Raw genomic sequence first — 24,519 nt, forward strand, 5'->3', positions numbered from 1 at the left:
GAACATCTTCACTAAGAACAAAAGTTAGAAAGACACTGGTATCACTAAATACTCTAGAATGCCTGTGTCTGATGCACAACACCAGCTGTCATCAGGAGTAAGGCTTGAGAAAAATTCATGGAAAAAGCACCAGTCACCATCTGCACAATTTCTGCCTTGGTCTCCCTATCTCTTATGTGCAGACTGACCTGGAAGGCTCTGATTCAGGCATTCTTCCACTATCCATGGCTCTGCTCCTTGCTCCAACTTGAAGATCAAGTCAGGTTTGGTAATGCAGTGCCCTATTAATGGAAACATGTAAGACTTTGTGAAATCACTATCTTGGGTTATTTAAAGGACTACAGCTTGGTCCAGGAGCTATGCAACAAATGTTCCAATTTGAATCTTTTATTAGAGGGTAGATATTCAGATCATTCCTGGACTCAAATTCTACACCAGCCCAATATTAAACATTATAAAGTGTTCCCTTATTTGTCAAATAGCAAGAAAATGTTATCACTGGGTATGTGATGGGTGTTACTCACCCGAGGAGAACAGGCTGCTGTAGGTCTCCAGCATCACATCTCTGTACAGGATTTTCTGAGCATTGTTCATTTTCTGCCATTCCTCCCAAGTAAAGTACACAGCCAGGTCTTCAAATGCTATCATCACCTGTAATATTACACTTCCAGTCAACATATTAATTCTGTCACACAATAAACACCGACAGTTGTGTGTGGATACAAAGGAAAAAAGAAAGGATATGGTTTCTCATTAGACTTGTTGAGTGTTTAGAAATCCACACAGAAGTATTCAACAGATTCAAACCCATGATCTACAGGCTGTGAGAAATGCCTAAGCTGGAGGGAAACAGGAGGTTCAAATCACAAAGGCCACATCTGTCAAGGGGAATTGCACAGCAGGCTAACAGAGGGGCAATATTGACTCTTGAATGGGCAGGGTTAAGGAGAAGTATGTAGAAGCATTGAGAAAAAAAGGCAAGAAAACATCAGTGAAACTATGATGGGAATGAACAGAAGATAATTTCCAGAAAAATACCATGCCTATCATTTCCAATATGTCAGAGAAGAAATACATTAAAAGACAGGGCAGACATTAAGCTTAGTGTTTTTGGTGCCACCTCAGAGTGTCTATGTTTCATTTCCAATGCCAGCTGCAGTTTTTAGCTCACAGATAATGCAGACCTGGGGAAGCAGTTGTGATGTCACCAATGAAGGAGGCCTAGATTCCATTTCTTAATTCTGGCTTCAGTCCTGCCCCAACTATGTTTGGTATGGTTATCTAGGGAGTGAATTAATGTGTCAAAGCTCTCTATCTCTCAGTCCATCAACTTCTTTCTCTCTCAAGCTAATAAATATTTTTAAGTAAGAGAGAAAATACAGGTAAGACAAAGAATACAAATTAGCTTTTGCCCTAGTCTATGATTATTCTACTGATAAACAATTGAAATAACATTATACCTAATTAAAGTGAAAGCAATGGTGGCCAGCGCCATGGCTCACTAGGCTAATCCTCTGCCTTGCGGCACCAGCACACCGGGTTCTAGTCCCGGTCAAGGTGCCGGATTCTTTCCCGGTTACCCCTCTTCCAGGACAGCTCTCTGCTGTGGCCCGGGAGTGCAGTGGAGGATGGCCCAAGTCCTTGGGCCCTGCACCCCATGGGAGACCAGGAGAAGCACCTGGCTCCTGCCTTCGGATCAGCGTGGTGCACCGGCGGCAGTGCGCCAGCCATTGCGGCCATTAGAGGGTTAACCAATGGCAAAAGGAAGACCTTTCTCTCTGTCTCTCTCTCTCACTGTCCACTCTGCCTGTCAAAAAAAAAAAAAAGAGAGAGAAGGAAGCAATGGAATTACTTGCCCAAAACATTCAAATGATAAACATTTGAAATAACATTATACATAATTAAGGTGAAAGCAATGGAATTATTTTCCCAAAAAGAGAACCTGGGAATGTCTGCAGTACAATCTGCACTTGTGACTCACTGAGAAAAATGCTTAGAGATTTGTTTAAGAACCTGCAATAGTCACCAGAATTGTGATGCAGCAGCCTAAGCCTCCACCATCACTGCTGGCATCCCATGTAAACAGAGGATTTGAGTCCTGGCTGCTCCACTTCCAATCCAGTTCCCTGCTAATCTGACTGAAAGAGAAGTGAAAATGGCCTGAGTATGTGAACCCTTCCACCAATATGGGAGACCTAGATGGAGTTCCAGGCTTCTGGCTGTGGCCTGGTCCAGTCCCAGCCATTGCAGGCATTAGGGGAAGGAAACAGTAGATTGAAGATATCTCCTTTTGTCTCCCTGTCTCTCCTAATCTCTGTAAGTCTGCCTTTCAACTAAATAATCTTAAAAAATAAATGAGCCTCTAGTAGATTCTCTTCTCCACACATTCCTTATCCTATTCCCGAATCCAACTAAGCTTCTCAAAGGTATTAAGGACTCCATTACTCTAAAAATTCAAAAACAAACTTAACTGATTTGTGCTTTAGCACTCGGTAACTCTTCCTCTTGCAGAATGCTAAGTGTTAACTTCATAGATAGCACTAAAGCACTACCCAGTACATCATCTATATGTGACAATAAAGACTGATTCAGACAACATGACCCCAAAAATGTAGCATATTGTGCTTAGTTTCAACTCAATTCGTGTAACAAATATATATTTAGCTATAGCAACAGAAAAACAAGAGACCAAACTGCATTATTAAAGATGACGATAATGTTTCACAATCATGCCAAATTCATCATTCATTTCTGCATATTTCATGAGAAAAATTTTATGTCTATTTTTCTATTTTAAAAATTTTTAACGATTTATTTATTTCTTTGAAAGCCAGAGTTACACAGAGAGAGGAGAGGTGGGGGGGTCTTCCATCTGCTGGTTCAGTCCCCAATTGGCTGCAATGGCTGGAGCTGCACCAATCTGAAGCCAGGAACCAGGAGCTTCTTCTGGGTCTCCCACATGGGTGAAGGGGCACAAGGACCTGGGCCATCTTCCACTGCTTTCCCAGGCCATAGTAGAGAGCTGGAGCAGAAGTGGGGCAGCCGATCACAAACTTGTGCCCATATGGGATGCTGATACTTCAGACCAGGGCGTTAACCCACTGAGCCACAGAGCCAGCCCTGTATTTTTCCATTTTAATTAACTAGTATACTGGGACCAGCACTGTGGCATAGCAGGTAAAGCCACTACCTGCAGTGCTGGCATCCCATATTGGTGCCAGTTCAAGTCCCAGTGGCTTTGCTTCCAATCCAGCTCTCTGCTATGGTCTGGGAAATCAGTAGAAGATGAACTAAATCCTTGGGCCCCTGTACCCATGTGGGACACCCAGAAGAAGCTCTTCACTTCTAGCTTTGGATCAGTGCAACTCCAGCCATTGTGGCAAACTGGGGGGTGAACCAGTGGATGGAAGACTCTCTCTCTCCCTCTGCTTCTCTGTAACTCTGACTTTCAAATAAATAAAAAAATCTAAAAAAAAAAATAAACTAGCATTAAACACCTAAAATGAGTACTGACAAGCTGGGGAATAATTTGAAAAAAAAAAAACCACTTATAAGTGATATATTAATTTTCCTTCCTCCTAGAATCATGTGGAGGGCCTAGAATCATACCTGGGAGAGAAGGTGAATGGCAGGAGTTCAAAGAAAACTCGGGAGGCCAACGCTGTGGCATAACAGGTAAAGTTGCTGCCTGCAGTGCCAGCATTCCATATGGGGGCTGGTTCAAGTCCTTCCTGCTCAATGTACAATCTAGCTCCCTGCTATGTCCTGAGAAAGCAGTGGAACATGGTCCAAGTCCTTGGGCCACTACACCTGCATGGGAGACCCAGAAGCTCTTGGGTCTTGGCTTTGGATCAGCTCAGCTATGGCCTTTGCAGTAATTTGGAGGGTGAGACAGCAGATAGAAGGCTTTCTTTCTCTCTCTCTCTGCAACTCTTTCAATAAATAAATGAAACTTAAAAAAAACCCTCTGGGTTCCTTCTGCACTGAACAGTGGGAAAAAAAGAATATGATAGAATGAATAAAGAATAATAAATACATTAACCAAGAAAACATCAGCTTCACTGTGGAGGAATAAACATGCATATAGGAAAATGCACCCACCTATATTAAGTGGCAGAGATTAAACAGAAGGTATCATTGGTTTAATGAAAGCATTATCTACAAATTTTGTAAAATAATAATGTAAAAGTAAAGAGAAATATTCAGAGTGTTGAAATAAATGAGGTTATCATAGATAAACATTATGTTGTTATCAACGTTTATACTAAAGAAAGTTAACAAATGCACATACTGTATATTTAATGCAGTGCACTTTACCAGTAATGATTTTAAATAGAACCTTTCCCTGTATTCATCCCTTCACAAAACCCTGGATTGGGGCTGGAAATGTGACCTAGTGGGTAAAGCTGCCACCTGTAGCGCTGGCATCCCATATGGGCACTGGTTCAATTCCCAGCTGCTCCACTTCTGATCCAGCTTTCTGCTATGGCCTGGGAAAACAGTAGAAGATGGCCCAAGTCCTTGGGCCCCTGCACCCATGTGGGAGACCCAGAAGAAGTTCCTGGATCCTGGCTTTGGACTGGCACAACTCTGTCCATTGCAGCGAACTGGGAGTGAACCAGCAGATGGAAGACCTTTCTCTCTCTGCCTCTCCCTCTCTGTGTGTGAAACTCTTTCAAATAAATAAATAAATCTTTTTTTTTAAAAGACCCTGAATTTCACCATTTCACTTGATTTGCCCCATGAGATACCAGTAAATGTGAAAATGTGATAGAAATAGACAATTTGATAAAAAATTTATTTATTTGAAAGAGCTATACAGAGAGAAGGAGAGACAGAGAAAGAGATGGAGGGAGGGAGGGAGAAAGAGAGGTCTTTGAACCACAGGTTCACTCCTGAGATGGCAGCGAATGGCTGGAGCTGTGTAGATACAAAGATAGGAGCCAGGAGCTTCTTCAAGGACTCCCACATGGGAACAGGGGCCCAAGGACTTGGACCATCTTCTACTGTTTTCCCAGGCCATAGCAAAGAGCTGGATCGGAAGTGGAGCAGCCGAGTCTCGAACTGACACCCATATGGGATGCTGGCACTGCAGGTGGTGGCCTTACCTGCTATACCACAGAACCAGCACCAGAAATAGACAATTTGTAAAGTATTTGCCTTTTCAGATTTTCTTTTTCTGACAGTTGTTATCTTCTGAAAAACCCTGGGGCCTGCCTGTTGAAGAGATAGTATGTAGGCTGGCGTTGCAGCTCACTAGGCTAATCCTCCACTTGTGGCACCAGTACTCCAGGTTCTAGTCCCAGTTGGGGTGCTGGTTCTGTCCTGGTTGCTTCTCTTCCAGTCAAGCTCTCTGCTGTGGCCTGGGAAGGCAGTGGAGGATGACCCAAGTGCTTGGGCCCCTGCACACACATGGGAGATCAGGAGGAAGCATGTGGCCCTGGCTTTGTTTTGGCACAGCATGCTAGCCATAGCGGCCATTTAGGGGTGAACCAACAGAAGGAAGACCTTTCTCTCTCACTAACTCTGCCTGTCAAAAAAAAGATATGTAGCCAAGATTCACCACAAACCCAAGACACTTAAGTGAAGCCTCAATAAGTTCTCCAAGTGACTAAACCCTCATTTATGCTCCTGGAGTGATCACAGGAACTGCCCAGCTGAGTGCAGCCCATAACATGGAGTCAGAACTGCAAATCAGGGCCAGCACCATGGCTCAATATGCTAATCCTCTGCCTGAGGTGCTGGCACCCCAGGTTCTAGTCCCAGTTGGGGTCCCAGATTCTGTCCCAGTTGCTCCTCTTCCAGTCCAGCTCTCTGCTGTGGCCCAGGAGTGCAGTGTAGAATGGCCCAAGTCCTTGAGCCCTGAACCCGCATGGGAGACCAGGAGAAGCACTTGGTTCCTGGCTTCAGATCAGCGTGGTGCGCTGGCCACAGCACGCCTGCCACAGCGGCCAATGGGGAGTGAACCAACGGAAAAGGAAGACCTTTCTCTCTCTCTCTCTCTCTCTCTCTCTCTCTCTCTCTCCCACTGTCCACTCTGCCTGTCAAAAAATAAATAAAAGAACTGCAAATCAAATGGCTATTTGTTAAGCCATTGTGTTTTCTGATTTGTCTTACTTCAAATGCTGATACATATCAGTAAGTATGGCAGAAAGTTGAATTACATGCAAACTACAATGCATACAACTTCAAAATTTCATTTAGAAGTTGCATTAAAACAAGGCCAGCATTGTCACATAGCAAGTAAACCTGCTGTCTGCAATGCAAGCCCCTCATATGAGCACTGGTTCATGTTCTGGCTGTTCTGCTTTTGATCTAGCTTCCTGCTGATGGCCTGAGCAAAGCAATGAAAGATGATCCAAATACTTGGGCAAATGCTACCAATGTGGGAAATCCAGATGAAGATCTTGGTTCCTGGCCTCATTCTGTCCCAGCCCTGCTCAATGAGGCCATCTGTGACATGAAAAAGCAGAAGGAAGATCTCTCTGGGTCTCTCCTCTATATACAATATTTTCAAATAAATTTTTTAAAAGCTTAGAAAAAAGCTCCTATAAACACAATCTTTGCCTATCAGTTAGAACTTAGGAAAGCTGCTGACACTAAAAAAGAAAAAAAAAATTCCTGGGATTCATACAAATAAATTATCTGGAGATCATATGGTTGTGCTTCACATTTTGGCTTATATATGGTCATTGTGTTCTTTTAGTTTATATTTTAATAAGCTTAATAGTGCATGAAATCTAGCTTAATATAATTTTACTATTTCAGAAAGCAGGATAAATGTTCAGAGTAGTTTTCTGTAGCTGCATGTATACTGCATATTGTTCAAGAAGAAATTACTGAAAGGGGAAAAATTTTTATGATATGCTTTTTGTTTTTTTTAAAGATTTATTCATTTATTTATTTGAAAGTCAAAGTTACACAGAGAGAGGAGAGGCACAGAGAGAGAGAGAGAGAGAGGTCTCCCATCCAATGGCTCACTCCGCAAATGGCTGCAATGGCCAGAGCTGCACCAATCCAAAGCCAGGAGCTTCTTCCAGGTCTCCCACATGGGTGCAAGGACCCAAGTACTTCAGCCATCTTCTACTGCTTTCCCAGGCCATAGCAGAGAGCTGAATCAGAAGTGGAACAGCCAAGTCTTGAGTCCATGCCCATATGGGATGTGGGTGCTTCAGGACAGGGCATTATCCCACTGTGCCACAGCACCGGCCTCATGATATGCTTTTTGAAGTCACACACTCCAAACATAGCATTAGTAGCAAAAGGGAAGACATGCTCAGGAAAATTTTCTAAGGCAATACTATTTGAACTGGTGACAATTTCTGAAATGGATCTGAAAAATAAATGTTTTTTAATTAAGTGTCGCAAAGTGGAGAACATTAGACAGAAGTTAGGGTGCCAGGTATTTACAAATCATGTGACACTACACAAAGCACTTTTCTCCTGAAATACAATATGTTTCATCTTTTTTACAAAGATCCTGGCAAAACTTCCTTGAGCTACCAGGGAGGACTATTAGAATACAGGGGGAAGGAGTCCTCCAAGATGGTGGAATAGGGAGGGAGCACACTGATAATCCAGGAAAAGATAGTTTAATAAAAGTGGAGATACTGTAGTTTCAGGGAAGAGTTACAGGAAAAACTCAGAGGAAACTCTTCCAGAAGTAGTGGGACATGGTGAACCTATGTGGAGGACACAGGTGCCCACGGCTCAGGACCCCAGCTGCCAAGTCTATGCACCAGCTCTGGAAAGGAAGGTGAGGTGAAACCTCAGTAGCCTGAGACACTGGTGGGGAAGCAGCAGGAAGAGCCTAGAGGGAATGAGGCTTGAATCCCCATGGGGGAAAGTCCACCAGTCTAACTAGAGGAGAGAAAAAAATAAATAAAATAAAATAAAAGGGACCAGTATGGACACGATTCTTTTTATCACTCACCTTACAAAGGTGAGCAAGACAAAGAGCAGGCACCATTCTGGATATACATAAAAGCTATGCCACCTCAGGGCTGTGCCTGCCCTAAGCCAAACAGAAAAACCTGACTCTGGTGGGGAGAAATAACAGGAGGTTAGGACCTAGTGAATGTGTGGAGCTTATGAACTGAGACTGTGAAAAAAAAAAAAAAAACAAAGCTGAGGGTGTGTGAGAGAACTCATGGAGTGCCTGAGACGTGAGTACTCTCAGGAGACGCCACAAACTTGGTAAACTTGGCAACCTTATGAGAGATTGCAGGGAAATGTGAGCTTACACTGAGGACTGCAGAGATCCTTTGGGTTGTCCTTGTGACAGATCAGACGAATATTATACCCACAGGGGCCAGAGCTCAGACAATGACTGCCTTCAATTACACTCAGCTGTGTGGAATTACTTCCCTTCTGAATTAAAAAAAAGGAGAGAAAGGGAATATTTAGCATGCCTAACCTGGGTGTGTCACCATTAACCCTGAAGAACCGAACAGAGCTCTGTGGCCACACCCATCACAAGCCTCTAAGAATCCATCAAAAGCAGACAGTCCACTTAATCTAGAGTCAATGTATAAGAAAAAAACAACCACAGCAAAAAAAAAAAAAAAAAAAAAAGAGAGAGAGAGAGGGAAACCAAAGAATATCTTCACAATGCCAAGCAATGAATGTAGAAACTCAGGAATCAAGAAAAAAAGACATCATAACACCCCCAAATGAACAAGACACCCCAATTCAAGATTAGGAAGATGATGAGATAGAAGAAACACAAGATACGGATTCAAAAAATTTATGAAAACAACATTGAGAAGTTCTCAAAAACAAATTCTTGAACTACAGAAATCCTTAATGGACATTTTCTCTCTCATGAAAATGAAATCTTAAGGAGGAATCAAAGTGAAATGAAAAACTAGTAGAACATGAAACTGTGATAGTGATGAGAAATCATAATGAAATGAAGAATTCAATAGATCAAATGACAAACACATTAGAGAGCCTTAAAAGCAGAATGAGTGAAGCAGAAGAGAGAACATCGGACTTTGAAGACAGAGCACAAGAAAGTATACAGTCAATCCAAAGGAAAGAAGAGGAAATTAGAAATCTAAAAAATATTGTTGGGAATCTACAGGATACTATTAAAAAAAAAACATTTAGGTTCTAGGAGTTCCTGAAGGCATGGAGAGAGAGAAAGGATTAGAAGGCCTTTTCAGAGAGATACAAGCAGAAAACTTCCAGGGTTTGGAGAAGAACAGAGACATCCTAGCACAGGAAGCTCATAGAACTCCTAGTAAACATGACCAGAAGCGATCCGCATCACAACACGTTGTAATCAAACTCACCACAGTGAAATACAAAGAAAAGATTCTAAAATGTGCAAGAGAGAAATGTCAGATTACTCTCAGAGGATCTCCAATTAGACTCACAACAGACTTCTCATCAGAAACCCTACAGGATGGCAGGGAATGGCAAGATATAGCCCAGATACTAAGAGAGAAAAACTGCCAGCCCAGAATATTATATCCTTCAAAGCTCAAATTTGTGAATGAGGATGAAATAAAGTCCTTTCATAGCAAACAGAAATTGAAAGAAATTGTCACCACTCGTCCAGCCCTGCAAAAGATGTTTAAGATGTGTTACACACAGAAACACGGCCATCAGTATGAAAGAAGGTAAAGGAAGAAAACCTCACAGTAAAAGATCATAGGAAGTTCAAAGCACATATTAGAAAATATCTTTGGCAAATGGCAGGGCAAAGTTACTACTTATCAGTAGTCACATTGAACGTTAATGGCCTCAACTGTCCAGTTAAAAGACAGACTGGTTGAGTGGATTAAGGAACAAAAGCCATCTATTTGCTGCTTAAAGAAACACATCTTTCCAACAAAGATGGATGCAGATTAAAAGTGGAAGGTTTGAAAAAGATATTCCATGATAACAGAAATGAAAAAAGAGCTGGTGTAGCCATTGTAATATCAGATAAAATAAATGTTAACACAAAAACTGTTAAGAGAGACAAAGAGGGGCTTTATATAATGATAAGGGATCAATTCAACAGGAAGATGTAACTATTATAAATATGTATGCACCGTATTACAGGGCACTGGTTTATTTAAAAATTTGTTATGGGACTTAAAGGGAGACTTAGACCCCAATACAATAGTATGGGGGACTTCAATACTCCACTCTCAGAAATAGACAGATAAACTGTACAGAAGATCAAAAAGGAAACAGCAGACTTAATTGGCACTATAACCCAAATGGATCTAACAGATATCTACAGAACTTTTCATCTTACAGTTCCAGAATACACATTTTTCTCAGCACTGCATGGAACCTACTCTAGGACTGACCACATACTAGGCCATAAAGCAAGCCTCAGCAAATTCAAAAGAATTAGAATCATACCATGCAGCTTCTCAGACCATAGAGGAATGAAGTTGGAAATTAGCAACTCAGGAATCCCTAGAGCATATGCAAACACATGGAGATTGAACAACATGCTGCTGAATGAACAATGGGTCATAGAAGAAATCAAAAGAGAAATCAAAAACTTTCTGTAAGTAAATGAGGATAACAACACAACATACCAAAACTTATGGGATACAGCAAAAGCAGTGATAAGAGGAAAGTTTATAGCAATAGGTGCCTACATCAAGAAATTGGAAAGGCACTAAATAAATGAGCTTTCAATGCATCTCAAGGATCTAGAAAAACTGAAGCAAACCAGACCCAAAACTAGTAGAAGAGAAATCATTAAAATCAGAGAAGAAATCAACAGGATTGAATCAAGAAAAACATTCCAAAAAATCAGCCAAACGAGGAGGAGCTGGTTTTTTGAAAAAATAAACCAAAGTGACACCCCGTTGGCCCAACTACTAAAAATGAAGGGAAAAGACCCAAATCAATAAAATCAGAAATGAGAAAGGAAACGTAACAACAGACACCACAGAAATAAAAAGAATCATCAGAAATTACTACAAGGACCTGTATGCCAGCAAACAGGAAAATCTATCAGAAATGGATAGGTTCCTGGACACATCCAACCTACCTAAATTGAACCAGGAAGACATCAAAAACCTAAACAGACCCATAACTGAGACAGAAATTGAAACAGTAATAAAGGCCCTCCCAACAAAGAAAAGCCCAGGACCAGATGGATTCACTGCTGAATTCTACCAGACATTTAAAGAAGAACTAACTCCAATTCTTCTCAAACTACTCAGAACAATAGAAAAAGAGGGAATCCTCCCAAATTCTTTCTATGAAGCCAGCATCACCTTAATTCCTAAGCCGGAAAAAAAATGCAGCACTGAAAGACAATTACAGACCAATATCCCTGATCAACATAGACACAAAAATCCTCAATAAAATTTTGGCCAATAGAATGCAACAACACATCTGAAAGATCATCCACCCACACCAGGTGGGATTCAGCCCTGGTATGCAGGGATGATTCAGTGTTCGCAAATCAATCAGTGTGATACACCACATTAACAGATTGCAGAAGAAAAACCATATGATTATCTCAATAGATGCAGAGTAAGCACTCGATAAATACAATACCCTTTCATGATGAAAACTCCAAGCAAACTGGTTATATGAGGAAAATTCCTCAATACAATTAAAGCAATTTATGAAAAACCCATGGCCAACATCCTATTGAATGGGGAAAAGTTGAAAGCATTTCCACTGAGATCTGGCACCAGACAGGGATGCCCACGCTCACCACTGCTATTCAATATAGTTTGAAAGTTTTATCCGGAGCCATTAGGAAAGAAAAAGAAATTAAAGGGATACAAATTGGGAAGGAAGAACTCAAACTATCCCTCTTTGCAGATGATATGGTTCTTTAATAAGGGGATCCAAGGAACTCTACTGAGAGACTATTGGAACTCATAGAAGAGTTTGGCAAAGTAGCATGATATAAAATCAATGCACAAAATCAACAGCCTTTGTATATACAGGCAATGCCATGGCTGAGAATGAACTGGTAAGATCAATCCCATTCAAAATAGCTACAAAAACAATTAAATACCTTGGAATAAACTTAACGAAGGACGTTAAGGATCTCTACGATGAGAATTACAAAATCTTAAAGAAAGGAATAGAAGAGGATACCAAAAAATGGAAAAATCTTCCATGCTTATAGATTGGAAGAATCAATATCATCAAAATATCCATACTTCCAAAAGCAATTTATAGATTCAATGCAATACCAATCAAAATACTGAAGACAATCTTCTCAGATTTGGAAAAAATCATGCTGAAATTCATATGGAGACACAGGAGACCTCAAATAGCTAAAGCAAGCTTGTACAACAAAAACAAAGCCGGAGGCATCACAATACCAGATTTCAGGACCTGTCTTAATTATTACAAAAGTGGAAAATGTGTTTTGCTCAAAGCTTTTCCAACAGCTCCTCAGTCTAGTTTGCCTTCACTTTGAAAAGATACTTTTTCTAGGGTATACATGAGCATTTCATTGACTTTGCCATCAAACATAATTTTTGCAAAGAATTTAACTGTACCCAGCTTTTATCAGGAAAGCTGAATGAGACTATTTGACATGCCTTTGAAGAACATACAATAGTAATGCCTTTTAGTCCTTCCTGGGTTTTGGTGCAATGCATGCTTCCTTTAAAAAATTATTTGTCATGGATGCTACAAATCAGCCCAGCTTACATGGCCCCCCTTCCAGTGAAAAGTGCTAAAATCAGTCAAATTGAATTCTGTAGGCACTCTCATTAGTGCTCTCAGTGACTTCTTCACTTGTGGAGCTCATATGCCTTCTAAATTCTTTGGATCAGTTATGATATCCATTACTTCTCAAGGGCTGTGATGCAAGGAATAGCCTCTCTTGGAACCTTGCTATGTGCCAGTAAAATTAAATTAGATGGCTATTAACTGTGCTATACTGGAAAAACAGTCACCTACACACCTTGAGCCTGTGATTCTCCAAACCTTGTTGTCTAGTAGAATTTTGGCCATGGATATAGAAGAGTAAAACAAGAGAATGGCTACTATGGCCTCCTTAATATATGATGGACCCAAACTTGACATACTCCATTTGGCAAAGGGGATGGCTTCCAATGTCTACTGTCTACATCCAGATGCCAGGGTACTGCAGGAGGTCACTATTCTAACAATAAAATAGAAAAACCATTTAAGCTCAGCTGGACACCATTTTCCTGACTGTTGATCTCATTACTGTTAATCAGAATGCCTTCACTGGTGACAATCCAGAGACCCAAAGTAGTCACAGCCATTATCTGCTAACAAAAGCTTAAACCAAGAGTTATGGATTAATATCTATTATAACACAATTTCTCAGAACCCATCTAGTCCACGTGTTGAGAGTTGGAAGCTGTTATACTTGGCCCATCCATAAATAGGATGTTAATTGTGCCAGATGGGTTCTATATCCTTGTACTTCAAGGAAGATGTCATAGATATTGATGATCCAAACTTATCAAGCTCCCTGCTAATGTGTCTGGGAAAGCAGCAAAGGCTTGCCCAGATGCCTGGCCTCTGAACCCATGTGATATCTGGAAGAAGCTCCTATGTTACGAGATCAGCCTGGTCAAGCCCCAGTTATTGTAGCCATTCTCGAGGAGAACAAACCAGAGAGATCAGTCTCTCCCTTTCTCACTCTAACACTACCTTTCAAATATATAAATAAATCTTTTAAAATGTAATCATTTCAATAGATTCCTCAGTGCTCAGTCATGACGACTTTTACTGTCTTAAGGACATTTTCATTTCTTTTTTTATTTTATTTTTTAACTTTTGTATAATGAATATAAATTTCCAAAGGATTACAATGGCTTCCCCCCATATCTTCCCTCCCACCCGCAACCCTCCCATCCCCCGCTCCCTCTCCCCTTCCATTCACATCAAGATTCATTTTCAATTCTCTTTATATACAGAAGATCAGTTTAGCATATATTAAGTAAATACTTCAACAGTTTGCACCCAAATAGAAACACAAAGTGAAAAATACTGTTTGAGTACTAGTTATAGCATTAAATCTCAATGTACAGCACACTAAGGACAGAGATCCTACATGAGGAGTAAGTGCACGGTGACTCCTGTTGTTGACTTAACAATTTGACACTCTTGTTTATGGCATCAGTAATCACCCTAGGCTCTTGTCATGAGTTGCCAAGGCTATGGAAGCCTTTTGAGTTCACTGACTCTGATCATATTTAGACAAGATCATAGTCAAAGTGGAAGTTCTCTCCTCCCTTCAGAGAAAGGTACCTCCTTCTTTCATGACCTGTTCTTTCAACTGGGATCTCACTTGTGGAGATCTTTCATTTTTTTTTTGACAGACTGTTTTGGCTTTCCATGCCTGAAATACTCTCACAGGCTTTTCAGCCATATCTGAATGCCTTAAGGGCTGATTCTGAGGCCAGAGTGCTCTTTAGGACATCTGCCATTCTATGAGTCTGCTCTGTATCCCACTTCCCATGTTGGAATATTCTCGACTTTTTAATTCTATCAGCTAGTACAGACCTTTGACTCTTAATCCTATCATTAGTCATAAAAATTCTGCTCTAAGCAAGACACACATAAAGCCAAGCTCATCCCTTTCTCAACAAAAATTTAATGCTAACTGCATATTTAGGAGTGTACTATTGCATTTAATTACAGTACTTTTCTATATCTTATTTTTTCAGATTTTATTTATTTGAGAGGTCAAATTATAGACAGTGAGAGGAAGAGACAGAGATAAAAGTCTTCCATCTGCTGGTTCACTCCCCAAATGGCTCTCACATATGGAGCTGCACTGGTCTGAAACCAGGAGCCAGCAGCTTCTTCTCTGTTCCCCCTTGGGTAAAGGGGCCTAAGTACTTGAGCCATCTTCTACTATTTTCCCAGTCCATAGCTGAGAGCTGGATCAGAAGAGGAGCAGCTGGGGCTAGAACTGGTGCCCATATGGGGTGCCAGTGCCACAGTACCATCCCCTCTACATCTTATAAACACATCTTATCTGTAAGAATAAAACTGAAAAGTGAGTCAAGTATATCACAAATTATGTTAGAAATTGTCTCTAATTTAAAAAAAGGAAAACCCTAAAATAGAAATGGCTCATTTTGGCAATCTGCACAAATGACCTGTGTCCTATTACTTTATTCGTTGGAGTACTTTTCAAGATTTCTTCTGGCCTTCCTGCCTTCCCTTGTTCCTCATACCTTTTCTTTTTTTTTTAAATAGTTGTTTTTTTTTTTTAATTTTTTGACGTGCAGAGTGGACAGTGAGAGAGAGAGACAGAGAAAAAGGCCTTCCTTTTGCTGTTGGTTTACCCTCCAATGGCCTCCGCAGCCAGCATGCCACGCTGATCCGATGGCAGGAGCCAGGTGCTTCTCCTGGTCTCCCATGGGGTGCAGGGCCCAAGGACATGGGCCATCCTCCACTGCACTCCCAGGCCACAGCAGAAAGCTGTCCTGGAAGAGGGGCAACCAGAACAGAATCCGGCACCCCGTCTGGGACTAGAACCCAGTGTGCCAGCACCACAAGTTGGAGGATTAGCCTAGTGAGCCGCTGCGCCGGCCCCTCATACCCTTTCAATATCACTGCCTCTCTGTCCCTGCAGTTCTCTCCCTTTCAAACCAGTCTTGTAGACTGTCAATCATTATTGCAAAATGTTTTGTAGGAAGGGCCTGAATGGCCTTCTAATATCCCTTAAATATATATTTCCATAAAACAGGCAATAGAGGGGCTGGTACTGTGTCCTAGCAGGAAAAGCTGCTGCCTGCATTGCTGGCATCCCTTGTGGGTGCTGCTTTGAGTCTCGGCTGCTCCATTTCTGATCCAGCTCTCTTCTAAGGTCTGGGGAAGCAGTAGAAGATGACCCAAGTCCGTGGGCCCCTGAACCCATGTGGGATAACTGGAAGAGGCTCCCAGCTCTTGGCTTCAGTTTGGGGTAGCTCCAGCCATTGCAGCCATCTGGGGAGTAAACCAGAAGATGGAAGACCTTTCTCCCTCTCTCTCTGCCTTTGCATCTCTCTAACTCCAAGAAAATAAAACAAAATAAATAATAATAATAAATAAAAATAATTTTAAAAACAGACAGTAGAGCATAGTGGGAAAGCCATTGCCTGTGATGCTGGTATTCCATATTGTGCATGAGTTCTTGTCCCAGTTGCTCTATTTCTGATCCAGCTCCTTCATGTGCCTAGGAAAACCACAAAGGATGGTGCTTGTGCTCCTACTCCCACATGGGAAATGTGGAAGAAGATACTGGCTCCTGACTTTAATCCAGCTCCAACCCCAGCTGTTGTGGCCATTAGGGGTGTGAAATAGTGGATAAATTATTTACATCTCTCTCTCTAAATCTGCCTTTCAAATAAATAAATATTTTTATTTTTTTTAAAAATTTAACAAATGGCCCTAAATATTCTGACTCATCTTGACATGTAACAGGAGCCAAGAAATTTGCTGCTGACTTTATGCAGTGTCTCCTCAACCCATTCTATAAGAAAAAAATATTTATTTCTTTTGCTATCCAAACATTCAAATCCAAAAGAAATAATACTACCCAGTACAGCTCTGTTTAAGGCTGCTCCTACACTGAGGAAAAGTAAAGGAGCAAGGGGCCCAAACACTGTGTGGCAGGGTGACAGTCCCCTCTCCACTTTGCATCTGAGTTTCTGATTAGAGAGGGAGACAAAGGCAACTCCAGATACTGCAGTGGTACACAAACAGCCTCAATCACAGACATGCCTTGTGTGTGTGCAACAGAAGGAGAACACAGAGCACTATATAAGGGAGGAATACATTGAACACAAAAGGAAAAGATGTGAATGGGCATAGCTAAGAATTTCCCCACTCTGCTGATCATGATCTCAAAGATGTCCAGGCCAGAATTCCATTTCACTTTGGAAAACCCACTCCATAAATTTTTCTCCACCTAGGTGTATTCTTCTGTGAGGAATCTGTCTTCCTGTGAGAGATGGCACCACCACAAACTGAAAACCAGTCAAAAAGCAGAGTTATGGCTTTAATTCTCAGAGGTGAATGGACAACCACATCTATGAATTCTGCCTTAAAAAATAAGCTTCCTTCTGCTCTAGAAATCGGATATAGATTTGGGCTAAAATGAGAAACACAGAGACCAGTTGAGTCTGTTAGGTGAGAAGGAAGGAAGCTTGATTTCCAGTTGTTACTTTGTAGCATGTTAGTTTTGAGACGATTTCATATTCCACTTCTATTTGAAGAGATGGAAAGGTAGAATCAGTGCCAGCCTAACACATGGCAGCTTTAGCCACTGATGACATCACAGCTTGCTACCCAAAAGGGACAGCCAAAATAAACTCAACAAATGAGAACCAAAATAAAACAGAACAGTCTAACATAATACCAACATTTGTTCAGCAGGTATTACCAAGATCTTGACACACAAGTCATCAGAAGGATAAAGGGTGGGGCTGGCTTTGTGGCACAGTGGATTAAGCCACCACCAAATCAAATGCTGGGATCCAATATGTGTGTCCACCCTTTAAAAAAGATTGATTTATTTGAAAGTCAAAGTTTTGGGGGCTGGTGCTGTGGCACAGCTGGTTGAGGCCCTGGCCAGCATCCCATATGGTCACCGGTTTGGGTCTTGGCTGCTCCACTTCCAATCCAGCTGCCTGCTAATGTGCTTGGGAAAGTGGCACAGCATGGCCCAAGTCCTTGGCCCCCTATATCCACATGGGAGATCCAGAAGTAGCTACTGGCTCCTGGCTTCAGATTAGCTCAGATCTGGCCACTGCGGCCATTTGGGGAGTGAACCAGCAGACTGAAGACCTCTCTATTTGTCTCTATCTCTATCGGTAACTCTGTCAAATAAATAAAATCAATCTTAAAAAAATGTCAGAGTTATGGAGAGGAGGGAGAGTCAAATGGGATGGCATTGTGGATTAGCAGGTAAAGCTGCTGCCTGCAATGCTGGCATCCCATATAGGCACCAGTTCATGTCCTGGTTGCTCCACTTCTGATCCACTTCTCTGCTCGTGGCCCTGGAAAAGTAGAAGATGGTCCAATACCTGCGTTCTTGACACCCAAGTGGGAGACCTGAATGAAGCTCTTGGCACCTGGCTTGGGCCTGGCCCAGTTCTGGCCATTGCAGCCATCTAGGAAGTGGACCAGCAGATGGAAAATCTCTTTCTCATTCTCTCCCTTTCTCTATCTTTGCCTTGCAAATAAATGCTAAAGGAGAGAGAGATCTTCCATCTTAGATGGCTGCCATGGCCAGGGCTGAACCACACAGAAATCAGGAGCCAGGCACTTCATCTGGGTCTCTCACATGGCTTATAATGGCCCAAACACTTAAGTCATCCTTTGCTGCTTTTCTCAGGCCATCAGAAGGGAGCTAGGTTAGAAGTGGAGCAACTGGGACATGAACTGCTGCTCATCTGGGAAGCTGGCATTGCAGATGGTGGCTTTCCCCATTGTGCCACAATGTCAGCCTCATGAGTGCCAGCTTGAGTCACAGCTGTTCCACTTCTGGTCCAGCTCCCTGCTAATGCAACTGGGGAAGCAGAAACAGATGGCACAAGTACTTGGGTCCTTGCACCAACATGCAACACTTGGTTGGACTTCCAGGCGGGGCCAGCATTATTCATTTCAGTCTCTTGAATGAACCAGCAGATGCAAGATCCCCATCCTTCTGTCTCTGCCTCTTTCTCTGTAACTCTGCCTTTAAACTAAAAATTTTAAATCTTAATAAAATAAAGGTAAAGGGTGAAAGAGAAGCCATAGTAATGTAATAGAGCAAAGCTACAGTTGTGCTGTCCCTCAGCAGCCTTCTGCCTTAAGTGGGAAGTCTCCAGCTTACAGACACTGACATAAAAGACACATTCACAAGACATTTCTAAACAACAGATGAGAGGTTTACAAAGCATATTTGTTTTATGATAACTTTCATTCAATAGGTACACTGGGTTTAGATATAAGCCTTTTGTGCAGCCAAGTTAACCCAGGGTCTAAATCAAAGAGACATACTGAGGAAGATGTGCTGCCAGGGGAGAGAGCTGCATTGTCTCATTGCTCTTGTAGCATCATAAAGAGAATGAAAAGAGCTACTCATGTGCATGGTTATAAGGAGGACAGAAGCACAAGCATTTCAGAAGGGGGGAGCAAATTTCAAATATAGTTATTTTAAGAAAATGAAATGAAGTCAATTTCAGAATATAATGTGGAGTAGAAAAACACCATCAGTTCATCAGTTCTCACAGGGATCCAGGAAAACTGCCCTGCCTATCCATAGACCAAATGTTTCAAAACCCATTTTCTGATTAAATTCAGAAGATTACAGGAATCAGCACTCTGGGTGTTCAAATGCCAAATTAAGTTTTAGTTTCCACTATGGGCACATGTAGCCCAATCACTCAGAACATGAGAAAAACTTTTCCATATGAAGGAACATGAAATATTCAGGCACACAGAATAACTGTGCTTAGTGCTCCAAGTGAACCCCAGGATAAGCACCCAGAAAATCTGTTAGGTCTTGGGTCCAGTGCAGTGGTGTAGCATGTAAAATTTTATTTGTTTATTTAAAAGGCAGAATTACAGAGAGGCAGAGGCACAGAGAGTGGTCTTCCATGCACTGATTCATTCTGAAAATGGCTGTAATAGCCAGAGCTGGATCTATCTGAAGCCAGGAGCCAGAATCTTCTGTAAGATATCCCATGCAGGTGCAGAACCCAAGAACTTGAGCCATCTTCCACCACTTTCCCAAGCCACAGCAGAAAGCTGGTTCTCAAAAAAGCACCCATATGGGATGCCAGCACTATAGGTGGCAGCCTCACCTGCCATGCCACAGTGACAGCCCTCAAAATAAACCTATTTTAAAAAGCATTTTAAATGAGGGATGGGAGAGAGTTTCTTTATTCAAAGCAAGGATAACAAGATAATAACACACAGAAGAAGCTCCTGGCTCCTGGCTTTGGATCGGCACAGCTCCAACCACAGTAGCCAATTGGGGAGTGAACCAGCAGATGGAAGACTTCTCTCTCTCTACCTCTCCTTCTCTCTGTGTGTAACTCTGACTTTCAAGTAAAATAAATAAATCTTTAAAAAAATAACTACTAGTACTCATTAACTTCAAAAATATAGAAATTTAATGAAACTCAAAATATAACCAAAATAATCTACTACGAATTATAATCTTTGAGTCATATTAGAAAAAAATTAACCCCTCCCACACTTTGAAAAAAATGCACATGGGGCTGGTGTTGTAGGTTAAGCAGACCCTGGCAGTGCCAGCACCCCACATGGGCACTGGTTCAAGACCTGGCTGTTCCATTTCCAATATAGCTCCCTACTAATTCACCTAGGAAAGCAGAGGGTGATGGCCCAAGTGTTTGGGCCCCTGAAATCAAGTGTGAGAACCAGAAGAAGCTCCTAGCTCCTGGGTTCACCTGGCCCAGCCCAAGTCATTGTGGCCATCTGAGGAGTGAACCAACAGATGGAAGACCTCTCTTTCAATCTCTCTGTAAATCTGCCTTTCAAGTAAATAAAATGAATCTAAAAAAAATACCCTGTATACAATGTAGTATTTTGGTTATTCCCTCATACAAAAAAAGCTCAGATAAACTGTAGATGAATCCTCCTGGCTTGATGCAATTCAGAAGGATGATTGCCTTCTGCCACCCTGTGGTAGACATCAATGAAAGTTATTAATGGGAAGATGAATGGGCCAGTGCCATAGCTCCCTAGGCTAATCCTCCACCTGCAGCACTGGTACTCTGGGTTCTAATCCCAGATGGGCCACCAGTCCTGTCCTAGTTGCTCCTCTTCCAGTCCAGCTCTCTGCTGTGGCCCAGGAAGGCAATGGAGGATGGCCCAAGTGCTTGGGCCCTGCACCCACATGGGAGACCAGGAGGAAGCACCTGGCTCCTGGCTTCAGATCAGTGCAGCACTCCGGCTGTGGCGACCATTTGAGGGGTGAACCAATGGAAGGAAGACCTTTCTGTCTCTCTCTCTCACTGTCTAAATCTGCCTGTCAGAAAAAAAAAATGGGAAGATGAATGGATACCATCAGACTGCTTCCTCACATGGCACGTTTTCTTAAAGACATCACTGCTACATTAACAGATTATGTCTCTCATGTGAAACACATCTCTCCTAAAAATTTTAAAGAACTTGCCAGAAACTTAGAGCAGAGCAGGGAATGATGTGCTAAGAATAGTCAGTTAGCCTGAGTAGTCTAGGAATCCTGTTCTTGGCTGTTTTCAAGTTTGTATTAATGTACACACAACATAGTTGCTGAGAAAGTGTCTTACAGCTGTTTCCTGGGTGTGAAGCAACTCTTTTCAGCAGAAACACATAACTGCTTGTCCACTCACAAGCACTGTGATAGGGAGTACATGGGGGGAAAGGTCAAAAACACACTGGGTTTGACAGGAAGAATGCTGTTACCCTAACAACTTCTATCCAGGATTCCCTTTCTATTTTTACTTCCTATTTTTACTATGCTAAATGAGTTTCACAGATTATTAATTTTGTGACAACAGGACTCTAACAGAATCTATGAATCACTCAGTTAATCAAGTGAAAACTTCATTATACTGAAAGTCTATAGCAATAGCTTTTAGGGCCACATCTCTCTTTTTGTAAAGATGATTTATTTATTTGAGAGGTAGAATTACAGATAGTGAGACAGATAGACAGAGAGAAAGGTCTTCCTTCTGCTAGTTCACTCCCCAGTTGGCTAAAATGGCCAGAAGAACTGCACTGATCTAAAGCCAAGAGCCAGGAGCTTCTTCTGGGTCTCCCACATGGGTGCAGAGGCCAAAGCCCTTGGGTCATCTTATACTGCCTTCCCAGGCCACAGCAGAGAGCTGGATCAGAGGAGGAGCAGCTGGTACTTGACCAGTGCCCATATAGGATGCTGGTACCACAGGCAGAGGATTAACTTGCTGAATCACAGTGCCAGCCCAAAGCCACATATTTTACTGTACTGTGTGTGCATCTCTTGGAAGGAAGGGGCATATTTTCTCTTTTCTTCCTTACTCCTCCTCACATTAACACCTTGTACAAAGGCTTACACAGACCACAGTCATTATGAAAATCTATCACTAATATCCTCCCATGTTGAAAATGTCATGTGGTTAAACACAGAACCCAGAACAAGAAAAGTCATTGGAAGCTGGTGTTCTGGCTGAGCGGGTAAAACCATAAGGGTGCTGGTTCGAGACCTGGCTGCTCCACTTCTGATCCAGCTCTCTGCTATGGCCTGGGAAAACAGTGGAAGATGACCCAAGTGCTTGGTCCCCTGCATCTGTGTAGGAGACCTGGAAGAAGTTCCTGGCTCCTGACTTCAGATCCATGCAGTTCTGGCCATTGTGAACATCTGGGGAGTGAACCAGCAGATGGGAGACCGCTCTCTCTCTCTCTGTGCCTTTGCCTCTCTGTAACTCTGCCTTTCAAATAAATAAATGTTTTCTTTTTAAAAAGTAATTGGCCCTCTTAATTAGAACTGTATGGACTGTAAGATAACCAGCTTGGTGGAGCATTGAGTGACTGTAAAGAACCAGAAGAGAAAAATTGCACTTTTCTGTATTTATGTTTTCATAGCTTTTCACTTTATGAAAATCCATATTAAAGTAGCTCATTATTAACACATACGGTAGACTTACATTAATTTCAGTTCACGCCAGTGCCGCAGCTCAATAGGCTAATCCTCCACCTAGGGCACTGGCACACCAGGTTCTAGTCCCGGTCAGAGTGCCGGTTTCTGTCCTGGTTGCCCCTATTCCAGGCCAGCTCTCTGCTGTGGCCAGGGAGTGCAGTGGAGGATGGCCCAAGTGCTTGGGCCCTGCACCCCATGGGAGACCAGGAGAAACACCTGGCTCCTGCCTTTGGATCAGCGTGGTGCACTGGCCTCAGCACACCCGCCGCGGTGGCCATTGGAGGGTGAACCAATGGCAAAGGAAGACCTTTCTCTCTCTCTCTCCTACTGTCCACTCTGCCTGAAAAAAAAAATTCAGTTCACTTCTCACTTTGCAAAGAGATTAGCAGCAGATAGTATTAGTTGACATCCCTAATAACATAAGAAAGAAGGGGTGAAGACAGAAATTGAAAAGCAGGAAAATAAATCAGCTATGTTTCCATGGCCTCAAGCTCCAGATTGAAAAAGGGTCTGTTAATTAAACACACAGGAGAGATCAATGCACAAAGCTACTGCACAAGCTTCACATTGCCGCTGGGAAATACATCCAAACACAAGGTGCCCCAGCTGTCAGATGTGTCCACGGGGTCCAGCATGGGGGCCATGAGCCAGATCCTACTCTGATCTTCTCTCTCCACCTCTCTGCTGCCTCAGGCTCCCAGCTGAAGGCCACCGAGCCCGCCCAGCTGAAACTACCATGGGATATAACAGGAGGCCCAGCCAGAAAACATTCTTTGACCCACCCAAAGTGAGAACTGGGCTTATTTAAATATAGGGAATGGGACCCCTTCCTTCACCTTGCTCTCAACTGCCCTGCTTGTGCCATTACTCGTCCTGTGCACTTTAAGGAGAATTTGAGTGAGGCAACCTGTGGGACTGGCCGAGCATTTGGAGACTGGGAAGCGGTGGTGGGAGACACAACACCTGGACCCAGCCTTGAATCTGCTGGAGAAGCTCCCAGAATCACTGAGTAGCTAGTGATCAATGTCTGGGAGCCGACATCCACCATCACACCCACCCCTCTCCCACACATGCATAGATGCCCCTTCCTATTCTCCATACTTGCGGTGGAAAATCTTAGGAGCACGTCCCCTTTCTTCAGGACACCTGGAGAGCAAAGTGGAGAGTGTGGGACAGGAGAAGTCACTGGAATTTGGGACCCACGGGTGGCAGATGCAGAAGCACAGAAGCAGCGGGTGGTAGGTCTGGGGTGTGTGCTCCCCAAATGCCTGCAATTGCACTTGCAGAGCAAGACGCCCCAGTGAATGTGGGAGAAAGAGCAAAGCAGCCTCTCAAGGAACACTCTGATCAGTAAATGAACTTCATCTGTTCCCAACCCTGAGCCACAAGGAAAGGCACGCGCATGCGCACATTCTCCCACATTCACGCGCACAGGCATTCAGAGAGGAAAACGTTAGAGCACCGGGTGACTCTGGGAAATGGAGTCCAGGCCAGGGCATTCCTAGATAGACTTACTGGCCCTCTCCTAGGGCTTCAGTGTGGGGTGGGTGGAGACAGGCTGGGAACCAGAGGGCGTTTGCTTTTGTTTACATCCCTCCTTCCCTTCCTTCCCACCCCAAATCTCAAGGGTCAGGTGCTGTTCTTCCTTTCTTGAACAAAATCTTAAGAACTGACAGCCACTGCTGCTGAGTCCCAAATGCCAGTTCCCTCACACACGCTGTTTCCCTCAGAAAAATCCCCCTGCTGGTTTATTCCTGGGCAGCTTCTCTCAAGTAATAAATGACAATTATTTCAATGTAACTCTTAGCACAGGTGTAGACAGCATAGTTTAACATATAGATTTGAGAATGCAATTTTTATTTGTGTTTTGTTGATGTTTGTTGTTCTTTTCAAAGCATTTCACACCACCCTCTCATTCACCAAGTACAAAAAAAAAAAAAAAA

General features: G+C 42.6%; 1 protein-coding gene across 3 annotated transcripts in view; it reads right to left on the bottom strand.

Moving 5' to 3' along the window:
* Window positions 1-24,125, bottom strand: part of LOC149121642 (uncharacterized) — a 49,580-nt gene extending 25,455 nt beyond the window's left edge. For 2 of the 3 annotated variants that reach the window (XR_016222269.1, XR_016222268.1), the window contains exons 1-3: window positions 23,678-24,028; window positions 525-651; window positions 189-281 (exon numbers count right to left, since the gene is read on the bottom strand). Coding sequence is in view for 1 of the 3 variants with exons in the window: in XM_089315069.1 (XP_089171195.1) it covers window positions 189-281; window positions 525-648 (217 nt within the window). In the remaining 2 variants the exon portion in view is untranslated. Of the gene's footprint in view, window positions 1-188; window positions 282-524; window positions 652-23,677 lie in introns of all 3 variants that reach the window. The other variant, XM_089315069.1, reaches the window with a different exon arrangement.
* Window positions 24,126-24,519: the final 394 nt, after the last annotated feature.

This window comes from Oryctolagus cuniculus, chromosome 16, assembly GCF_051225735.1.
Source record: "Oryctolagus cuniculus isolate XC-2025 breed Fujian yellow rabbit chromosome 16, ASM5122573v1, whole genome shotgun sequence".
In the NCBI taxonomy this organism is placed as follows: domain Eukaryota; kingdom Metazoa; phylum Chordata; class Mammalia; order Lagomorpha; family Leporidae; genus Oryctolagus; species Oryctolagus cuniculus.